This window comes from Solanum tuberosum, unplaced genomic scaffold, assembly GCF_000226075.1.
Source record: "Solanum tuberosum cultivar DM 1-3 516 R44 unplaced genomic scaffold, SolTub_3.0 scf00114, whole genome shotgun sequence".
NCBI lineage: Eukaryota > Viridiplantae > Streptophyta > Magnoliopsida > Solanales > Solanaceae > Solanum > Solanum tuberosum.
The window spans coordinates 1,449,960-1,469,566 of NW_006239038.1; the positions used below are offsets into that span (position 1 = coordinate 1,449,960).

The 19,607-nt window shown below is 30.9% G+C and overlaps 1 protein-coding gene and 1 further gene across 1 annotated transcript; both read right to left on the reverse strand.

Annotated features, from left to right (window-relative positions):
• Window positions 1–1,176: 1,176 nt before the first annotated feature.
• LOC102588247 (cyclin-dependent kinase inhibitor 4-like) lies at window positions 1,177–4,263 on the reverse strand.
• Window positions 4,264–11,026: 6,763 nt separating this feature from the next.
• Window positions 11,027–18,196, reverse strand: LOC102603068 (WAT1-related protein At2g37460-like). The gene is made up of 8 exons (XM_006349908.1): window positions 18,012–18,196; window positions 16,885–16,947; window positions 16,409–16,525; window positions 15,334–15,589; window positions 14,652–14,813; window positions 13,807–13,958; window positions 12,997–13,099; window positions 11,027–11,311 (listed from the first exon to the last, which is right to left on the reverse strand). Exons 1-8 carry the CDS (start codon window positions 18,194–18,196, stop codon window positions 11,027–11,029), a joined length of 1,323 nt encoding a protein of 440 aa, XP_006349970.1.
• Between the last annotated feature and the right edge of the window lie 1,411 nt (window positions 18,197–19,607).

Below are 19,607 nucleotides of genomic sequence, written 5' to 3' on the forward strand. Positions count from 1 at the left end.
TCCCCCCCCCCCCCCCCCCCCCACAACCAAACACATCATCCAATTGCTTTTTAATTAAAAGTGTATTTTTACTAAACTAATTTTAGTTTGTTTGGATTATTTTTCAACAAAGGTGAAAGGACAAGAAGCTGCCTAACTTTTTAACCTTATTTTCTTGGGATTAATGAAGAAAAAGCACATTATGTGTCATTTGCTTATGAGGTAAAAATCAATTCCTTTAGCATTATTATTATAACTACAAACCACATATTCGACTCGTGAAAATAGTCACTACTAATACTTGTATTAAAATAGATTATCTACATCACTCCTTAAATTGTGACTCTTCTCAAATCCAACATAAACACAAAATACTACTTCTCAAAAAGCCTGTGAGAACGCGAAATGTTATATGCACCGAACTATCCAACTCAAATGAAGTATACTTTTTCCATAGTCTCTGAGAATTTTTGTAGAGTATGGGCAAGAAACAGTATAACTCCAACTATCTTCAGTTTCCACAAAACACACACTGCTCCACTAAATATCATAAATTCTGCTAAAGCCTATCTCTTTTGTATGTTTTTGGCTTGTGAACAAGATTTGCAAATCAATCATATAGAGGTGTTGTACCATTAATATAGAAAAAGTTAAACCAGATAGACATGAAAAGCAGGAAATGAAAAAGAATCTTCCAACACATATCCACCAAACATAGAAGAAACCCCACCACATTCTCACTAACAGCTGAAAAGGGGCAAGGTTTCAATTAACACCAACAAGGACCTTATTATCCCCACATCAATGACAACAACCACTTGATTTTTTTAATAATTGTGGTGTCTGAATCAGCTTGTGTGCACCTCGATTATTTCCACAAAATAATTTTGCCCACCAAAGGTAGAACAACGTGATACTTCATAGTTCTCAACTCAGTTCAGACTGTTGTGCACCTCGACTAGTTCTACAGAATATCTGTCACCTTCCACTAACAACAAACACCAGATAACTCTGTCCACCAAAGCTAAGACAATATAAGACTTCATGGTTCCCAACTCAATTCGTTGATCGACTAGTAGTCCACAGACCCTTGGGTGCAAGTTGAGTTTATGAAAGATACATTGTCTCATATGTGAAGCAACAATCCAAAATTCAACCATACATTTTCTCAGAATAGGATAGAGGAAAAAACAGTAATGAAGAAGGTAAACTTTGAAGCTCAGTTTTATTCATCACAGATATGGACAACAAAGGTTGGGTTGGGGGTAGGGGGTGAGGGTGGGGACTACATGATAATGGAAACAAAGATAACTAGACTTTACCTCATGTACTACAACACTATCACTAACATTGCCATTATGACTACAATAACCAGCCCTTTGATGTTCTGTTAGACAAAGGATCTCCTTATATTTGTTGCATAAATTCACACACACTGTTATGCTACAGATCACTAGTCTACAGTTTAGAACTTGCTGTCCTAAATTCTTTACAAAGGTGACTGGAAACAAAATATGACCATCACCAAGTAGGACTAACTAACAATCCTTGCTGTTTTCCTACCTTTATCTAGAGTTCTAGACCTAAAGATCAAACAAGAAAATGCTTGACAAGTCCTTCTGGGATGCCGATACCATATGTCCATATCTAACCATCTAGTTCCAACCATGTCTAACGATCTACTTTCACCCATTTGTAACGTCCAGGGAGGGGCTTGTCGTTCACCGGATCAAAGTTGTACCTGCATACCATTTCAAAACAGGATCAATTAGAAGAAGAGGAGAATCAACACTTAAAATATTCGAGTTGTGAAAATCCATACTTCTCAATGAATTGTTTCTGCTGCTTCTCTTCTGTACCAGCAAAGAAGTCATTCATTTCATGAGCTGTTGGGATAATTCTTTGCGCTGAAGTTGGCTCTCTGCCGTTAGCTTCGCTAGCATTGTTAGGTCTTGTACTGGAACCAGGGGTTGGTATGTTATCAGGGTCCCTGATCAAATTACAAGGTGTGCTCTCCCTGGTGGTCCTATAAGAACGTGTAACTCCTCTTATTAGTGTTAATCATATGACCTCGTTCACCTGAACCGCAGAGATAGGCTTTGCCCTTGAAAAAAAAAGGGGAGCAGTCCAGTGCACTACGTTCCTGCTATACACGGAGTCTGGATCACAAGGATCTATAGTACGCAGCCTTACCCCGCACTCAATTAAAAGAAAGAAAGAAAAGTAATAAAAGGAATATAATTAGTGGCTCTCAAAAAAGCTCCTCTTTTCTTTTCTTTCCTCTAATCCATCCAAGCTCCAATCATATAGGGTACCCCACATTCATTTTTCAATGGTAAATGCTCCCAACAATGATTGCGACTATTTAAAAATTTAAACAGAAAGATACCAATATACATGTACAATGCAGACCATAAACATTTTTCACCATGGAATTTTCAATGACATGGGTGTACAACGGGACTATCTTGTCTTTTTTGTTAGGTAGAACAATCAGGAAATGAGTTCATTTATGTACCTTATATCATATACTCATTACTCACCATATCAAATCAAATGCCATTCGTGTTCGATTGTTCACAGTCATAATGAAGAACAAACTATCAGGACCATCAAATGACAATGTGTCGATGACAAAGGTGTTATGGTCAAGAATGGTACAAAAGAAGATGGTATAACGGACGACTTCTCAAAAACTTTTTTAGTTAATTTTGGAAGAGTAATTTGCAAATTTCGATAAAAACACCAATTCCAGCTCTTACATAAAGAAGAGACCACAGATACTTCATTTACTATGCAATTTCGGACACGTTGAGAAAAATATTATAACAGAACAAAAAACAGAATGGGAATTCTAGCAGCTCAGGAAATCAGGGAAGACGGTGATTTTATTCCCTTTCATCAACAAAGCACATAACGATAACAGTGTGTTTAAGATAGAATTAACATTTCAACTTTGATCAAACAAAGACAAGCGCGATAACTATAGAGGCAGCACGTAATCAATTACCCCTCCTCTTCTACCACAGTCTAATTGTGATTGACAAATGCAGCATACAAGCAATTCCTTCAAAGCAATAGAAAAGAAAAAGTTAATTATAGACACGAAAAATAGTTTTCGTTGGAAAGTGACTTTTCACTTCTATAAATTCCCCATAAACCAATATGGCTAGAAGACAACAATCTAACTTGTGCATTTTCCAACTTCACATCATTAAAAAACAGAACTTTCTATCAAAATTTATGATAAAGTTCTAATTTCATTCTGAAAAAAACATTAAAAAATGGAAAAACCGCTCTAAAAATAAGCACAAGAGAAAAAACCATAAAAAGTTTTGATTTTTCCAAAACTTAAAAAAAACACCCAAAGATTTTAATTCTTACAATTGAATTATCTAATTAATCCATGAACATAGACTAGAGCTAGAAAGGAGAAAAAGTAAATTTCCAAGGCAAAAAACCAACCAAAAAAGTATAAAGGTGAATTCTTTTAGCACTCTGAGGAATCTCAGTAGCTTAGTTGATTGACTACGCAAACTTTCACCTTGTTGGTGAGAGTTCGAATTGCGACTTCCCAGTAAACAGAGCATCAACCCTAATCATCAATTGTAACATGCATACTGATAAATCTAACAACTAAATAGAGAAATTGAAGTAAAAAAAAACGAAAAAGGCGAAAACTCACCTCTCTCTACCATCAATTTCCAGCAAGTTTTCACCTTCAAAGCTGCCATTGTTGTCAATTTCCTTCTGATTTTCCTGTACATGAACTTCTTCCTTCTTCTCCTCTTCACCCTCAACAGACACAGAATTCCAAGATTGCCCCTTCATCTCCCTCACCCTCAAACTCCGATTCTGTCTTTTCGATTCCTTCAAAGGGTGTTTCCGTCTTTTCCTTTCAAAACCCACCAAGGGTTTCTCCAGCCTCCTGCTCCTCAGCTGCAGATAACATCCCCCACCCACATCACCACCATCACCGCCGCCGGAGCTCGATTTCTGCAATCGCTTCAAAGCTAGGGTTTTAGCTCTTGTACGAACACCCAAAGGACTTACATCCAAAACAGCAACAACTTCACCAGTAGTTTTTGTCTTCCTCTTCCTCATATACTTGCCCATTTCACCTCAAATCTTGATTTTTTTTGCTTTGCTCTGTTTTTTAAGCTCTCCTTCTCATGGAGCTTAAAGGGTAAAAAAGAGAAACTTTTTCAGTTGTTGGTTAAGAGAAAGAAGGGATTTTGCAATTGTTGGTTGAAGAGAGAGAGAGAGAGAGAGAGAGAGAGTGAGAAAGAGTGAGAGAGAAAGAGGATATATATTGATACAGAGTATATGTGTATATAGGAGTACCCTTTTTGGAGTAAAGAAAGGGGAAGATGAAAAGGACAAGAGAGTAATTTTCTAATTATTATTTTATTTTATCACTTTTTAGAAAATAAAAAACTATTTTTATGAGTTTTTATAGTACTATACTTAATTTTTAATTTAAATTTGGATATAAATTTACGCTCAGTAAATACTGAAATTTGTGTGATTATTAAAATATTGTCTTGTTGATGATAACTTAGACGAAAAGCGTTTATCTAATATAAAATAAAGGAAAATAAATGAGTAATTTTTTTGATACAAAATATTATCCTTAATTTTAATTCAACTTTGGATATAAATTTATGCTTAGTAATTACTGAAATTTATTTCATGACTGCTAAAATGTCGTTTTATTGATAATATCTTTGACGATAAGCGCTTAATTAATATAAATTAATAAGTAGATATTTTTTCTTACATGGCATTATCCTTAATTTTAGTTCAGTTTTGGATACAAACTTACGCTTAATAATTACTGAAAAAATTTTCACCACTAGTAAAATGTTGTTTTTGTTGATGATATCTTTGATACTAAGTGCTTGTTTGATACAAAATCAATTAATAGATTTTATTTTTTATAGAGTATTATCATTAATTTTAATTAAATTTTGGATAAAAATTTAAGCTTAGTAATTACTGCAATTTATTTCATGACTATTAAAATGTCGTTTTGTTGATGGTATCTTTGACAATAAGCACTTATTTGATAACAATTAATGAGCAGATTTTTTTTTCTTTTACAGAGCATTATCCTTAGTTTTAATTCAGTTTTGGATATAAACTTACGCTTAATAATTACTAAAAGAAAATTCTGACTATTAAGATGTTGTTTTTGTTGATGATATCTTTGATACTAAGTGCTTGTTTGATACAAAATCGATGATTATATTTTATTTCTTATAGAGTATTATCCTTAATTTTAATTCAATTTCAGATATAAATTTACGCTTAGTAAATACTGATTTTTTTTTATGACTGTTAAAATGTCGATTTGATGATGACATCTTTGACAGTAAGCGCTTATTTGATATAAAATTAATGAGTAGATTATTTCTATTACAAAGTATTATCCTTAATTTTAATTCAATTTTGGATATAAATTTATGCTTAGTAATTACTGAAATTTATTTCATGATTATTAAAATGTCATTTTGTGATGACATCTTTGACAATAAGCGCTTATTTAATATAAAATTAATGAGTAATTTTTTTCACAGAGTATTATCCTTAATGCCAATTCAGCTCTGGAGGTAAATTTATGCTTAGTAATTACTGAAATGTATTTCATGACTGTTAAAATGTCGTTTTGTTGATGATATCTTTGACAATAAGCGCTTGTTTAATATACAATTAATGAGTGTGTACACACAAGCACGCACGCACGCACACGCATATATTACTGAGTACTATTCTTAATTTTAATTCAATTTTGGATGTAAATACGTTTAATAATTATTGAAAATTATTTCATGACTATTAAAATGTTGTTTTGTTGATGATATCTTTGACCATAAACGCTTCTTTGACATAAAATTAATGAGTAATTTTTTTTACAGAGTATTATCCTTAATTTTAATGCAGTTTTAGATATAAATTTATGCTTAATAATTATTGAAATTTAATTCATGACCGTTAAAATGTCTTTTTGTTGATAATATCTTTGACAATAAGCGCTTGTTTAATATAAAATTAATGAGTAGGTATTTTTTCTACGGAGTACTATTCTTAAGTTTTATTCAGTTTAGATGTGAATTTACGCTTAGTAATTAATCTGTTTTATGATTATTATTTTTTATTAATAATAACCTTGACGATAATCGTCCATTCAATATAAAAAAAATGAGTAGATTTTATCTTTCATTGACTACCATCCTTAGTTTTAATTCTGTTTAGATGCGGATTTACGCTTAGTAATTACAAAAATTAGTTTTATGAATTTTCTTGTACTAAAATTTTCTTTTGTTGATAACATTGGCGATTGTCACTCATTTATATAAACCAATGAAAAGATTTTATGTTTTACATAATATGATCCAATCATTAATTTTACTTCAATTTAAATGTGGATTCACGCTTAATACTTAAATTTGTTTTTTTCTCCAACTTATTTAAAATTCAACAAATATCATGAATCGTTTTCTTATTTATGAAATCGAGCTACACATAAAAAAGACTGAAAATGAAGAGTAGTGAATTGCGAGTGTTGCTCCTTAATTATATATTTTTTTTAACTATAAAAGATAAGTAAATAATCACAATTCAAATAATAACAAATAAGATAAAGCTAGTATTATTTTTCTTCCATCAAATAAGCTAGTAGTTTTAATTACATAAATAACATAAGAGTCTACAATCGAAAATAATTTAATTAAGAACCTACAACCCAAGCAAGCAAGAAATGTTGTGATCTGATATGATTGTCACGTCCTTTTATTATTTCATCCTTTTTATTAGATAATTATCTTCACGCTTTGTTTGCCTTTATAATAAAACAAATTTGCACATGATCAGCTTGATCGAGAAAACATCTCTTTCATGTGTGGTGTCTAAAGACATGATCCAAATAAGTTGTAACTTTTGGTTAAAGACAATTAGGAAAAGATTAAAAATTAATCACACTAAGCATGCTGTTAAACTTAAGGACTTGGATAATAACGTGACACAAAAAAGTTTTGTTATACCAAATAAATAAAAGTTGGCGTTACTATCTAATCACAAATCAAATGATATTCTTAAATCTTAACGCCAAAGAAAAAGTAGCCTTTCCGACATCAATTTGAATTTATTCAAGTCTCAATGCAAATACTAACTAATTTGAATTTATATACCTTTAAAATGTTAACATGTAATAAGTAGTTATGAATGACTAGTTTCGATTCCTTAAGGTTATAACGAGCCGTAATGGTTGTTGAAAAACCCCGTACAACTTTTTATTGGGAATGTATCACAAAAAGGATTCTTCCATGATTAAGAAAGATCACATAATATATGTAGAACACTATATAGGACGTGAATTGTCACATACGATACATCTGTTTACTTGTTCAACTATATATATATATATAAATATAAATTTACATATCTACTTGTGCGTAAACTCAAAATGAAAGGATATATATAAATGCTATCAAATCTTTTGTGTGTTTTACTTTTAGCAAGTTTAAAGGTCAAGGAAGACAGAAATAGAAAGTAGAATTAACTTTGCTTACAACTTCTGAACAAAGAAATTGTATATATGTATATATATGCATATATATGTATATGTATATATATTTATGTGTGTGTTATCAAATCACACAACTTGATACTTTATGTACTTTTCGAAAAGATTCTGACTTATTTGAAAATTAGATTTGTTGTGCTTGTCGTTTTTTTTAAAAAGAATTTTGATTTTAGAAAAAATTGATGTTTTGTTAATTCGTGAATTTCTTAGAAGACAAAAAACGAAGTAATCATGGCAATTAAAAGAAAATCTCAAAGAACAAATATTCTCATTCTCAAAAGTAGAGATTGACAAATTGCCTGATTGAGAACACGTCTGAAGCTGAGGCGACCGCCGCCTACCTACTTGTGGTTTTTTAAGATCAAATTTGATGATAATTTTTCACTCATATCTTTCTAGACTTTACTAGAGTACTTGGATAAGTGATCTTCGAGGGCATATTTGGCATGAACCATCTTCCAAGTTCCAAGTACTCAACAATAAGAACATGAATAATTGTGGTTGTGAACCATAAAACTCGATTAGCTTTTTGAATCGAATAACTTACCATTAGCGTAAAATATTAAGACATTATTTTCGTAACAAGAGATGAACCAATTTATCAATTTGACTTCTAAAACGAAAAAAAAAAACATTTGAGGAGGATTCCCTTTTGTGACATTCCTTTCCAAAATAGCAAATTAAGATCTGACATAATCTTTATTATCAAAAAATAAATCGATACACTTGAAATTCAAACACCGTCATATTGAATTAAAAGGAATGTGAAATTAATTCATTAAGCTTCGGAAACAATTGCAACATCACAACTTTGGAAAAAAAAAAAAATCACATAAAAAGAAACACAAGTTCACACCATCTCCTGTGAAATCTAAAGTCATAAATTGAGACAGAAAAGATAGAAAAAAAAAACTCCAATTATTACCATATAAGGTAAATAAATTAATTTAGTGTCCACCACCAATGCCAAGACCTTTACCACCAAGCAAACCGCCACCGAGTCCCATGCCACCATTTATATCATGGCCAAGACTTCCACCAATACCGATTCCTAAGCCACCTAAGCCATCACCACCACCACCACCTACGCCGCTTGCCCCGAGCATGCGCCGCCCTAACACGTCAGCAGAAACCATAATGCCACTAAAAAGAACAATTAAGAGAACTATTCCAATAATACGAGCGGATGAAATACCCATTATATCTATTAATTGTAACTTTAAATCAAATGTATGGACCAAAATATTTTTGAAAAATAGAAGAAAAAGAATGAGCAAATAGTGAGATATATGAGAATGTAGTTCTATGGACAAGTATATATAGTGTTAAATTGGTTTGTTTTTTATTCAATAGTTGATTAAAATATTGAGCATGTGTTAGGAGTAGTGAAATTTATAATTGTGAATGATAAGATGATCACTTCCATGATCTTAACCAAATATTCTTCTATATTAGCTTATTAGGATCCATAAATCTATTATTTTAATGATTTGAAAAATGATAGGATCATTAGGAATAATTAAGCAACGCACGATTGTAATTTTTTTTTTAAAAATGTATTATTTTTTTTTACTCATAGTGGCTTTCCATGAACTATATTAGAGCTGGTTGTATTTCCCCCTCCCCCTTCCCAAAGAAGGATTTCCGATGCGAGTTTGATTAAGTCGAGACCTCTAGAGATATCGGACACTGGAAATGAGAGATAAAGAAAAAGGCGTGATAGAACAATATGATATAAATCTTAAAAGAGAAGTTGATGAATGATGTAAATGTCAATTGACGATTGTCTCGATATGGTTTGAGGAAAAAAGTATTAGTAGTTTAGCAACCCTAGGAATATAGTAGAACGGGTCGGGCACTAATAGATTCGTCAAAATAGGTTTAGTCTGCAAGACCAGCTCAATCAACCTTGAACCTACTAGTTACGTGTGTTGCGCTAAGATTTTTTTTTTCAACCTACTTAAAAAATTTGAAGTGTTTTAGCAAATAAATGAAAGACGGTAAAAGAATTAAATAATACTTCTTTCTTTTCCAATCATTTCGAAAAGACAGGCACTCAAAAAGGTTTTAGAGATTAATTCTCATGAATTGTTCTTTTTTAGTTGCGTATGTGTGGGTGGGGGTGGAAGGGGGGAGCAAGATTAAGTCAAGTCATTAATAGAGTAAGCCCTTTTCACACGGTGTCAAGTTAAATATATGAATAAATGAAAGCCCTCAATTGGGGAGATCAATCTGTGCCTTTTAGGTTAGGCAGTTGACGATACAGAACGAACTAATCCTCAACCATATTCAAGCTTTTAATTTAGCGATCTCATGCGGAAAAATATGAGAAATACATGAAATATCAATTATATGCTATGAAATTTGTTTGGATGGTTGTTATAGGAATCAAACGATTTTCTCAAATTTTTGTGTTGCATGAATTTTTGTGATATGGATTTCGTGTGCCTTTTTTGTAAAAACTATACAGGACCCTCTGTATGGCCTGGAGGAACAATATATATAGTCTCACCCATGATCCACACCACTTTTTAGCATTTTGCGGTCACTCAACAAGAATTAAGTGATTTTCTCAATTTTTCATGTGTGTGTTAGTACATGAATTTCTGGTGGTTATAAGGATTATTTCAGACACTTTTTTTACAAAAAATTTACAAGACCCTCCGTAATGACCTGGGAGAACAATACCTAGAGCACCATCATGATCCATACTTCATTCTTAGCATTTAAGGGACACTCAAAGAATTAGACGATTTTCTCGTATGTGTTAGTACATGAATTTTTTGGTGATATGAATTTTGAACACTTTTTGCAAAAAAACTTTGCAGGATCCTTTGTAATGACCTACGGACCAATACCCACAGCTTCACCATGATCCACGTCATTTTTTTTTGCATTTAGAGGCCAGTCAACAAGAATTAGATTATTTTCTCAATTTTTCGTATGTGTTAACACATGAACTTTTTGGTGATATAAATTTTGAGCACTTCTTTTCAAAAACTTTACAAGACTCCCGTAATGACCCGGAGGAACAATTCTTGTAATCTCACCATGATCTACGCCACTTTTTTTAGCATTTAAGAGTCACATTATTCTCGTGATAATAGTTTAACTAATTAATCAATCTAACTTCAAAAACGAAAATCAAAGCATATGGGGATGATTCCCTTTTTTGCATTCTTTTCCCAAAATAGCAAAAGATCAGATATAACCATTATTATCAAAGAATAAATCGATACACTAGAAATTCAAACACCGTTATATCAAATTAAAAGAATGTAAAATTAATTCATTAAGCTTCGGAAACCATTGCAACATCACAACTTTGGAAAAATAAAATAAAAAATCACATAAAAAGAAACACAAGTTCACACCATCTCTTGTGAAAACTAAAGTCATAAATTGAGACAGAAAAGATAAAAAAACACTCCGGTTATTACCATATAAGGTAAATAAATTAATTTAGTTTCCACCACCAATGCCAAGACCTTTACCACCCAGCAAGCCGCCACCGAGTCCCATGCCACCATTTATATCATGGCCAAGACTTCCACCAATACCAATTCCGAAGCCACCTAAGCCATCACCACCACCACCTACGCCGCCTGCACCGAGCATGCGCCGCCCTAACACGTCAGCAGAAACCATAATGCCACTAAAAAGAACAATTAAGAGAACTATTCCAATAATACGAGCTGATGAAATACCCATTATATCTATTAATTGTAACTTTAAATCAAATGCGGACTAAAATATTTTTGAAAAATAGAAGAAAAAGAATGAGGAAATTAATAGTGAGATATATGAGAATGTACTTCTATGGACAAGTATATATAGTGTTAAATAGGTTTATTTTTTTATTCAATAATTGATTACAATATTAAGCATGTGTTAGGAAATGTAAAATATATAATTATGAATGATAAGATTACTTCCATGATGTTAATTCTTAGCAAAATATACACAATATTCATTAATCTATTACTTAATCATGATTAGAGGAGAATGCGTATCATTAATTAGGAATTAAGCAACGCACGATTGTAAATAAATAAAAATGTATTTTGTACTCATAGTGCCTTTCCATGAACTATATAGAGTTGGTTGTAATTTGGAATCGATTTATTCTAATTATATTATATACTTCATCAAAACAATATAAAAACCACTATAATTAATTATCGGATAGGTTATGAATATAGATCCCCAAATTTGTGGTGGAGGTGGTAATTAAATATCCCATCATTTTAACGGAATGTCTCATATTCGAAAGTGCATTACACCTCTCAAAAATGGATAATTTTAATGCGAGTCTGAATAAGTCAAGACCTAAAACAAACTCTTAACAAAAATACATAGTTGATGTGTTGGATTTTTATCCAAAGTACCCTTGGAAATAAGAAGGATGAAAAGTTCATAAAGTTATTTATTTGAAGAGAAGTTCATGAATATGATGTAAATGTCAATTGACGATTGTCTCGATATGGTTTGTGGAAAAAATATTAATAGTATTTTAGCTACCCGATGAAAATAGGAGTTCGGGTCGGGTACCCTAAGAAATATTAATAGTATTTCTTTCTTTTCCAATCACCTCGAAAATACATACGCTTAAAAAAGTTTTCGAGATTCTCATGAATAACTCTTTTAGTGGCACGTGTGTGTGCGGTGGGGAGAGAAGGGTATAGTGAGGGAAGGGAGTGAGATTAAGCCATGTCATTAGAAAAATAAGTTATTTCTATATTGCGTCAAGTTGAATATGAATAAATCAATGCAACCTCAAATAGAGAGATCAGACTACACCTTTAAATTGAGGCTATTAGCTATATAGAACGAACTAAGCCGCGATCATAAATTTTCTAATTAAGCTAGCTCATGCGGCCAAAATATGAGAAAAGACATGAAACATCAATTATATGTTATTAAGTTTGATTGAATGGTTGTTATGTATCGTATCGTATAATGAATGATTGTTACGTATCGTATAACTCATATCCAAAAACTAAGAAATTTCTTTAAAATGATATTTTTCTTTACTTGCATAACACGAACACAAAAAATATGTAAGAAGTTCATTTATTTTTTTGAAACGTACCGAATGACTTTCGACAAACTATGCAACTTATAACAAATTGTGTATAGGATTTATTAATAAAATGACAATTGTAATTAATTAATTTTCAACTGACATTAACAATATACATAGTTGTTTTAATCTCTATATTTCTGAAAGAATTACTGGCCAAAATTTTGGGCACATTATTGCTATGATTAATTTTATTTACAAATTAACAACAACATTCTATTATTTCATCACTAACAATTGTCTCTTTTAATGGATTAATGTTGATAACAACATTATTTTGACTACTTAAATTATCCTTATTGTCACTTAATTTATTTTCATTATTTGACAATATTTTTTTTGGTGATACTATTGCTTGTTCATCTTTTGATGGAGACAATATTTTATGATCCTTGCTTTTACCCCACAAGATTATGTAAAGGCCTATAATAATCACAACAACACCAAGTATCCTGCAAAATAAAAAAAATTAAAGCATTAAATATATAATATTTTTTGTAATTAAAATTATCTCAAAATGATTTCTTTTAGGTGTTGAAGTTGATTTTATGGGGGTTGAATTTGATAAAAATATCGTTAGTGTCTTTGATAATAAATTAGAGTAGAATAATTAACCTAAATAGATTTTCACCAAATCGTTTAAACTAAAAATAATCGACCAATGTATAATATGTGAATAATCATGTATAACTAGAGTAAGAACTATACATATCAACTAGGAAAAGTAAAGAGGAAATCCGATTGATTATTAGTGTAAAGATCGATCCCTTGATAAAAAGGTGTTGATAAACATTTTATTTTGGTTTCTAAAAATAGAATGATCCTAATAAATTATATATTTACAAAAGAATGTAAATTTAAAAGTATTTTTAGATTTATTTTTAAAATAACAATAATAACATATCCATTATAATTTCACAGGTGCAATTTGAGGAAGGTAGGATATACATAAACCTTATTACTCCTATAACTTTGTGAGGTAGAGAAGTTTCTGATAGATCATCAGCTAAAAAATGAGGATAAATGACTGAAATAGAATAAGGAGATAATTAAAACTTACGTCTTAAGAAAAGTATTTTAAAAAATACAAAAGATGTTAAAAATAAAATTATAAAAAATTTGATCAAATTAAAAGTGTTTATAAGTCGAATTTACGTACCTTCCAAGGTTCATTTGTTCTTGTAGAATAATTGAACTTATTATAGCTACGATTAATATGTTTAATGGATTGAAGGCTGAGATAAAAAGTGAGCTTCTATCTTCCAATATTACTCCTTGGATGTAATATGCTAGCCCCGAACCAAATATTCCCTGAAATAATAGACATTTTTTATAATAACATTTCATTACGATGATTAATTTTTTTTCGACCTGATTTTTTATGTTAACTATCAATAGTTAATCGAGGTAATGATCAAAAATACATTTAAACTAGTAAGTATTTGTGAGTTTCACATTTTAACTATTATTTATTTTCTTTTCCTCTCTAAACTATTACCATCTATGTATTAAAAACATACCATAACTATCAGTTGATCCATTTTTCCTATTTGGACGATGACTATAGTTCAAATAAGAAAAGAGAACAACTGATAGTTGAGGTGTGTTAACTCACTACTAGAAATAAAGACTTATACATCCATTTTCTATCGAACCAACTCACTGGAAAAACACATGGTGGGGAATAAATTCTCATTGAAATGCTAAGACGCTTTCTAATTTTTTCGTATGGAATTAAAAAATTGTAGTTTTTCTTTTCTCACCAATTCAATCAAAATATCAGCATGAACAACCACTAGACATTTTTTAACGAGGAAATAGTATTTTCTGAGTAATGAATATATAGATAGTGATAGTTCAAGTAGAAAAAAAGAAAAAACTGATCATAGCTGAGATGTGAAACTCGCAAAAAAATATTTAACCGTTCGAATATGTTTTTGATCATTAACTCTAGCTAATATCTATTCTTTTTAAAACAAAAAACAACAAAGTTTGAGGGCTTACACTGTATACAACAGCAAGAAATTTGGAGTCCCAATTTATGATCCAAACTGCACTATTCCCTCTTTCCATTATCATTGCCATAATACCTCCCTCAATTGTTCCCAACAAGCATATCCAAGTATGGAGTGAGAGCTCTGCTGGATATGTCTGCAGTATCTTTGTCTACACAAATCGAGTATATACAGTCAAATCTCTATAACAGTCATTCTTTAAAATAACATTTCAGTATAACAATCAATTTATACATCTTTGCCTACGACTCGAGAATTATATACTGTCAGATTTCTCTGTAACAATCATTCTCTATAATAACATTTCATTATAACAATCAATTTATGAATTTCGTCATAAATTGTAACAAACATCTTTGTCTACAACTCAAGAATATACCGTCAGATTTCTATGTAACAGTCATTCTCTATAATAACATTTCATTATAACAATCAATCTATGAATTCCGTCATAAATTGTGACGTACATCTTTGTCTATGCATGACTCAAGAATATACCGTCAGATTTCTTTGTAGCAGTCATTCTCTATAAAACACTTCATTATAACAAACAATATATGAATTCCGTCATAAATTATGCATGACAGACATCTTTGTCTATGACTCGAGAATATACAATTAGATCGTTCTGTAATAATCATTCTCTATAATAACATTTCATTAAATTATACCTGCAAAATTATGAAGCCGGCCCCACTAGTACACCCAAGCATTATCATGAGGGAACCTTTGATTGCATCTATTGGATTAATCCCACCACTAATTTGATCAGATGCATCATTATTATTGACATAATAATCATCTGTTGGAAATAGTTGAACCTCTGGGCCTCTAACTAACATCATAATCATGGCTCCACCAAGTGTAGCAATAGTCCCAATTATTTTGAGTTGGCTCCCAATACTAGTAAAATTTACCTTCTCCTGCCTAGGATATATGCAACAAAATATACATATGCACATATTAGAAAATTTATCAATAACATATGAGAATAATAATATAATCAGTGTAATTCAACAATCTGAAGTATAGGGAAGGTGTTGTGTATGCAGCCTTATCCGACTCCTACCTTTTGAAGGTAGAGAGGCTAGGCTAGTTGTTTTCAATAGACCCTTGCCTCAAGTGAAGAATTGAGAAAACATTACTAGAAAATGTGGAATTAGCTATGGAATTTGTCGGTAATTTTTAGCTAGTTCGTCGTTGAAAAGCTTCTAGGTAATATAATTTTCTTATAATCCATCGTTAGATGAAATTAACATGTGATTTTTGTTGTTTAGCAATGGAAATTCTATCTATCGTTAATTATTCCTTTTTTTTTCCAGTAGTGAAATAATGGAGACAAGAACACAGTAGCAACTACAAATAGTATGATAAATAAAGCAAGGGAAACAACAGATAATAATAAAATTGAAGAATAAATACAATAGTAAGATAATAATAAAATTGAAGAATAAAAATACAATAGTAAGAGAATTACTAATATTACTACGGATAAGGGAAACTAAACAATGCATGCCTAGACCACCTACCTATTATCCTTCTATCCTGATACCCAACTTTCATATCCTCCTATCTAGGGCATGTCCTTGACAAACAAATTTATCATCAATATAGAATAAAGTCTGTGTATACTCTATCCTCCGTAAAATCAATTTTTTTTTCTGTAAGATTTTCAGCTTACTCGAAAGGAATTTCTAAACCAAAATTAATGAGACAATATATTGCATGTATATTCTAATTAATTACCTGAATATCCAGGACATTATGAAAGTAATGGCAGGAAGAGTATTGTACATTGCAGCTGCAAATGTTGCTGTTGTATATTTCAAGCCAAGAGAATATAGATTTTGGTCTATCACTGGCCTGTTCATACACAGAAAAAAAAAACAATGTTATAACATATACGGAAGAATTGATTTTTTAGGTCACTTATAATTTTTAAATTTCTTTTATCATCTTTTTTACAAGAAATTTTCATTTTTACACGTAAGAAATTTGATAAAGTCATTTTCTTTTATTCATTTTGTAAATGGCCCTTTTACAAAAAAATTTACCCCTTTACAAAATAAATAGAAGAAAATGATCATTTCAGATCAGTTATATAAGGTATATGATTTTATTATTTTTAAATGAAAACTATAAGTGGACCACAAAATCAATTCTGCCGATTAATATAATTATATATTGCACTAAGAAAATAAAATAAAGTTTTTGAGACTTACTCCAATATGCTAAGAAGTACCAACTTGGCAAATATTGAAAAAGTCATCTTTGGTCTTTTCCCCCTGTTGTAAGAGACATTCAACTTGTCAATCATTTGTGTATATTGAGTGGCTAATCATACATATTAGTTCTTCAAGATATATACACATATTTATTCAACAGTTTTTTTTAAAATTTTTTTATCGGGGATCGAATCATCCCCTTTTTATTCATCGTTAGTATAAATAATTTTTATATCTATCAAGTTTCCAAGGAAAATTGATGTTATATATAACAAGTAAAAATAACCAGATGATTGCAACTTCAATTCATTTGCATTTTAAATTCTCTTAGTAAATTTTTTGGGTAAATCCACTCCAATGCAATATTAATTCGCAGACCATATAGGAGATGTAAAATCATACTAGACAAATCAAGTACGATGAGTTTGACTAAGAAGACATTGACAGGAGGAATCAATCCCTAGCCTCCCTTATGGGATACCACCTACTACACCAATTCACTCAAAAGCTCACAAGTTACATAGGAGATGTAAACCGCACTCAACAAGTCCAGTGCAATGAGCTCGACTAAGAAGACATTGACAGGGGGAATCTATCCCTAGCTATCTTTCCTTATAGGATACCAACTGCTACACCAACTCAGTCAAAAGCTCGCAAATTTCACATGAAATGTAAACAACACTAGGCAAGCCCGGTGCGGACGAGCTCAACTGAGAAGGCGTTTGTAGAGGGAATTGATCCCTAACCTCTATTATGAAATGCCACCTGCTACACCAATTCAGTCAATAGCGCACAAATTACACATGAGGTGTAAACCGCACCAGGCAAGCTTGGTGCGACGAGCTCAGCTAAAAAGGCGTTGGCAGAGGGAATCAATCTCTAACCTCTATTATGAGATACCACCAGCTACACCAACTCAATCAATAGCTCACAAATTACACCTGAGGTGTAAAGCGCACCGGTGTAACAAACTCAACTAAGAAGGCGTTGACAGGGGAAATCAATCTCTGACTTCTCTTATGAGATACCACCTGCTACAACAATTCAGCCACCCCCACTAGTTTATAGAAATGAAAATGCAAACACAATAATTGAACATTGGAGAAGAGAGAAAGAGGATCTACTTGTCTAGAAAAATTGCAAAAGGAGCCATGAAAAGAGTTGCAACAGCTTGTCGATATACAACATATACATAATTGCTAGATCCTTCATTCAAGGCCATTTTTGAAAGGATATACATTCCTGAAAGACCCAATTGGAGAAATACAACAGCAAAAAAGGGTTTTGCTCTGATTAATATTTCTTTCATTATAATAAGATTTCAAGTTTAATCAACTTGCACAATGTATATATGTTATTCAATATATATACATATTGAATACTTCTTCTAACTATCTATTTTTTGACTTGCACAAAATCTTTATGATTTCATTCATGCGCTCAATATTTTATTATTTGTAAGACTTTACATTTTCTAAAAAATTGTATAATTTGTTCACACACATTTTTATTTTTGTTTAAAACAAAATTAGGGGCGGTGGAAAGGGAAATGAGACAGGGGATTACAAAGGTAGGTTCTATGGAAATTAAAACTCGAGACTCTTTAGAATTGTGAGTTTCTAATATAACGCACGATTTTCTTCAAAATTCATTTTTTAGTCTGAGAATTGAAATCTCACCAACAAAGTGAAAGTTCAGGTAGTTAATCAATTGAGCTACTAAGAATTCTCAAATTCAGGTAGTTAATCAATCGAGCTATTAAGAATTTCGTACACCAACAATTTCAATTTACGTGACACTTTTTTTTAGACTACTGTGATACTTCTTCAATTTCAGCCTCTTGAAACTCTAATGCTAGCTGTTAAAGCTCAAGTGCGAAAAATCGATTTATCGTAAATAAGCTTCATTTGTGGGTGATATCTTAAATGAAAAGGAATGTCTAGGGGAGTTTGAATCTAATTTGGAAATTTGAGCTATTTTTTTACTCAATTTCAATCATAGTTCGTTGAAGTTTAAAATTACAGTTGAATTGTATCACAGTTATTTTATATTATAATTATATACTGAATTTGTATGAAAATTATATTTTAGGTTTGCATATTGCAGTAGTTGTATTAAATCTATATGAATGTTGTATACAAAATTGTAATAAGTATACTTGTTATAAATCATAACAAATTTTAAAACTTTTTATTTCTTTTTCAAGCTTTGTATTCAGTCAAAAAATATTACATTAATTGGGATATATAGACGAAGTATTTTATTACCATGTGAAGAATCTATTATTAGTTATTAGTTTCTATTTTATTTTTCTTTTGACAAGCTCAAATGTTCTTGAATTAGTTTGGCACGTTCATAAAAATATTCTTACTTCTTTGATATTCAAAAAGTATATTCTTATTTTGATATAATAATTGTTCCTTTCTATGATAATATCTCATGGATATTAATTAATTTCTTATTTAGGAGTGTCAATGATACGATCCAGTCAGTTTTTTAAAAATAAATTTATATTATTTTAATTTATAATTATTTTATTTTATATAATAAATTTATTTTATTTTAATCATGAAAGACAATATGTTGTTTTAGAGCTAGGAATTTGGCTGTTAATTATATGTTGGTTTATATATATATATATATATATATATATATATATATAAGGGTGCACTCTTCCTTGAAAACAAAATATGGACAATGTCAACTAACAATAACATTAT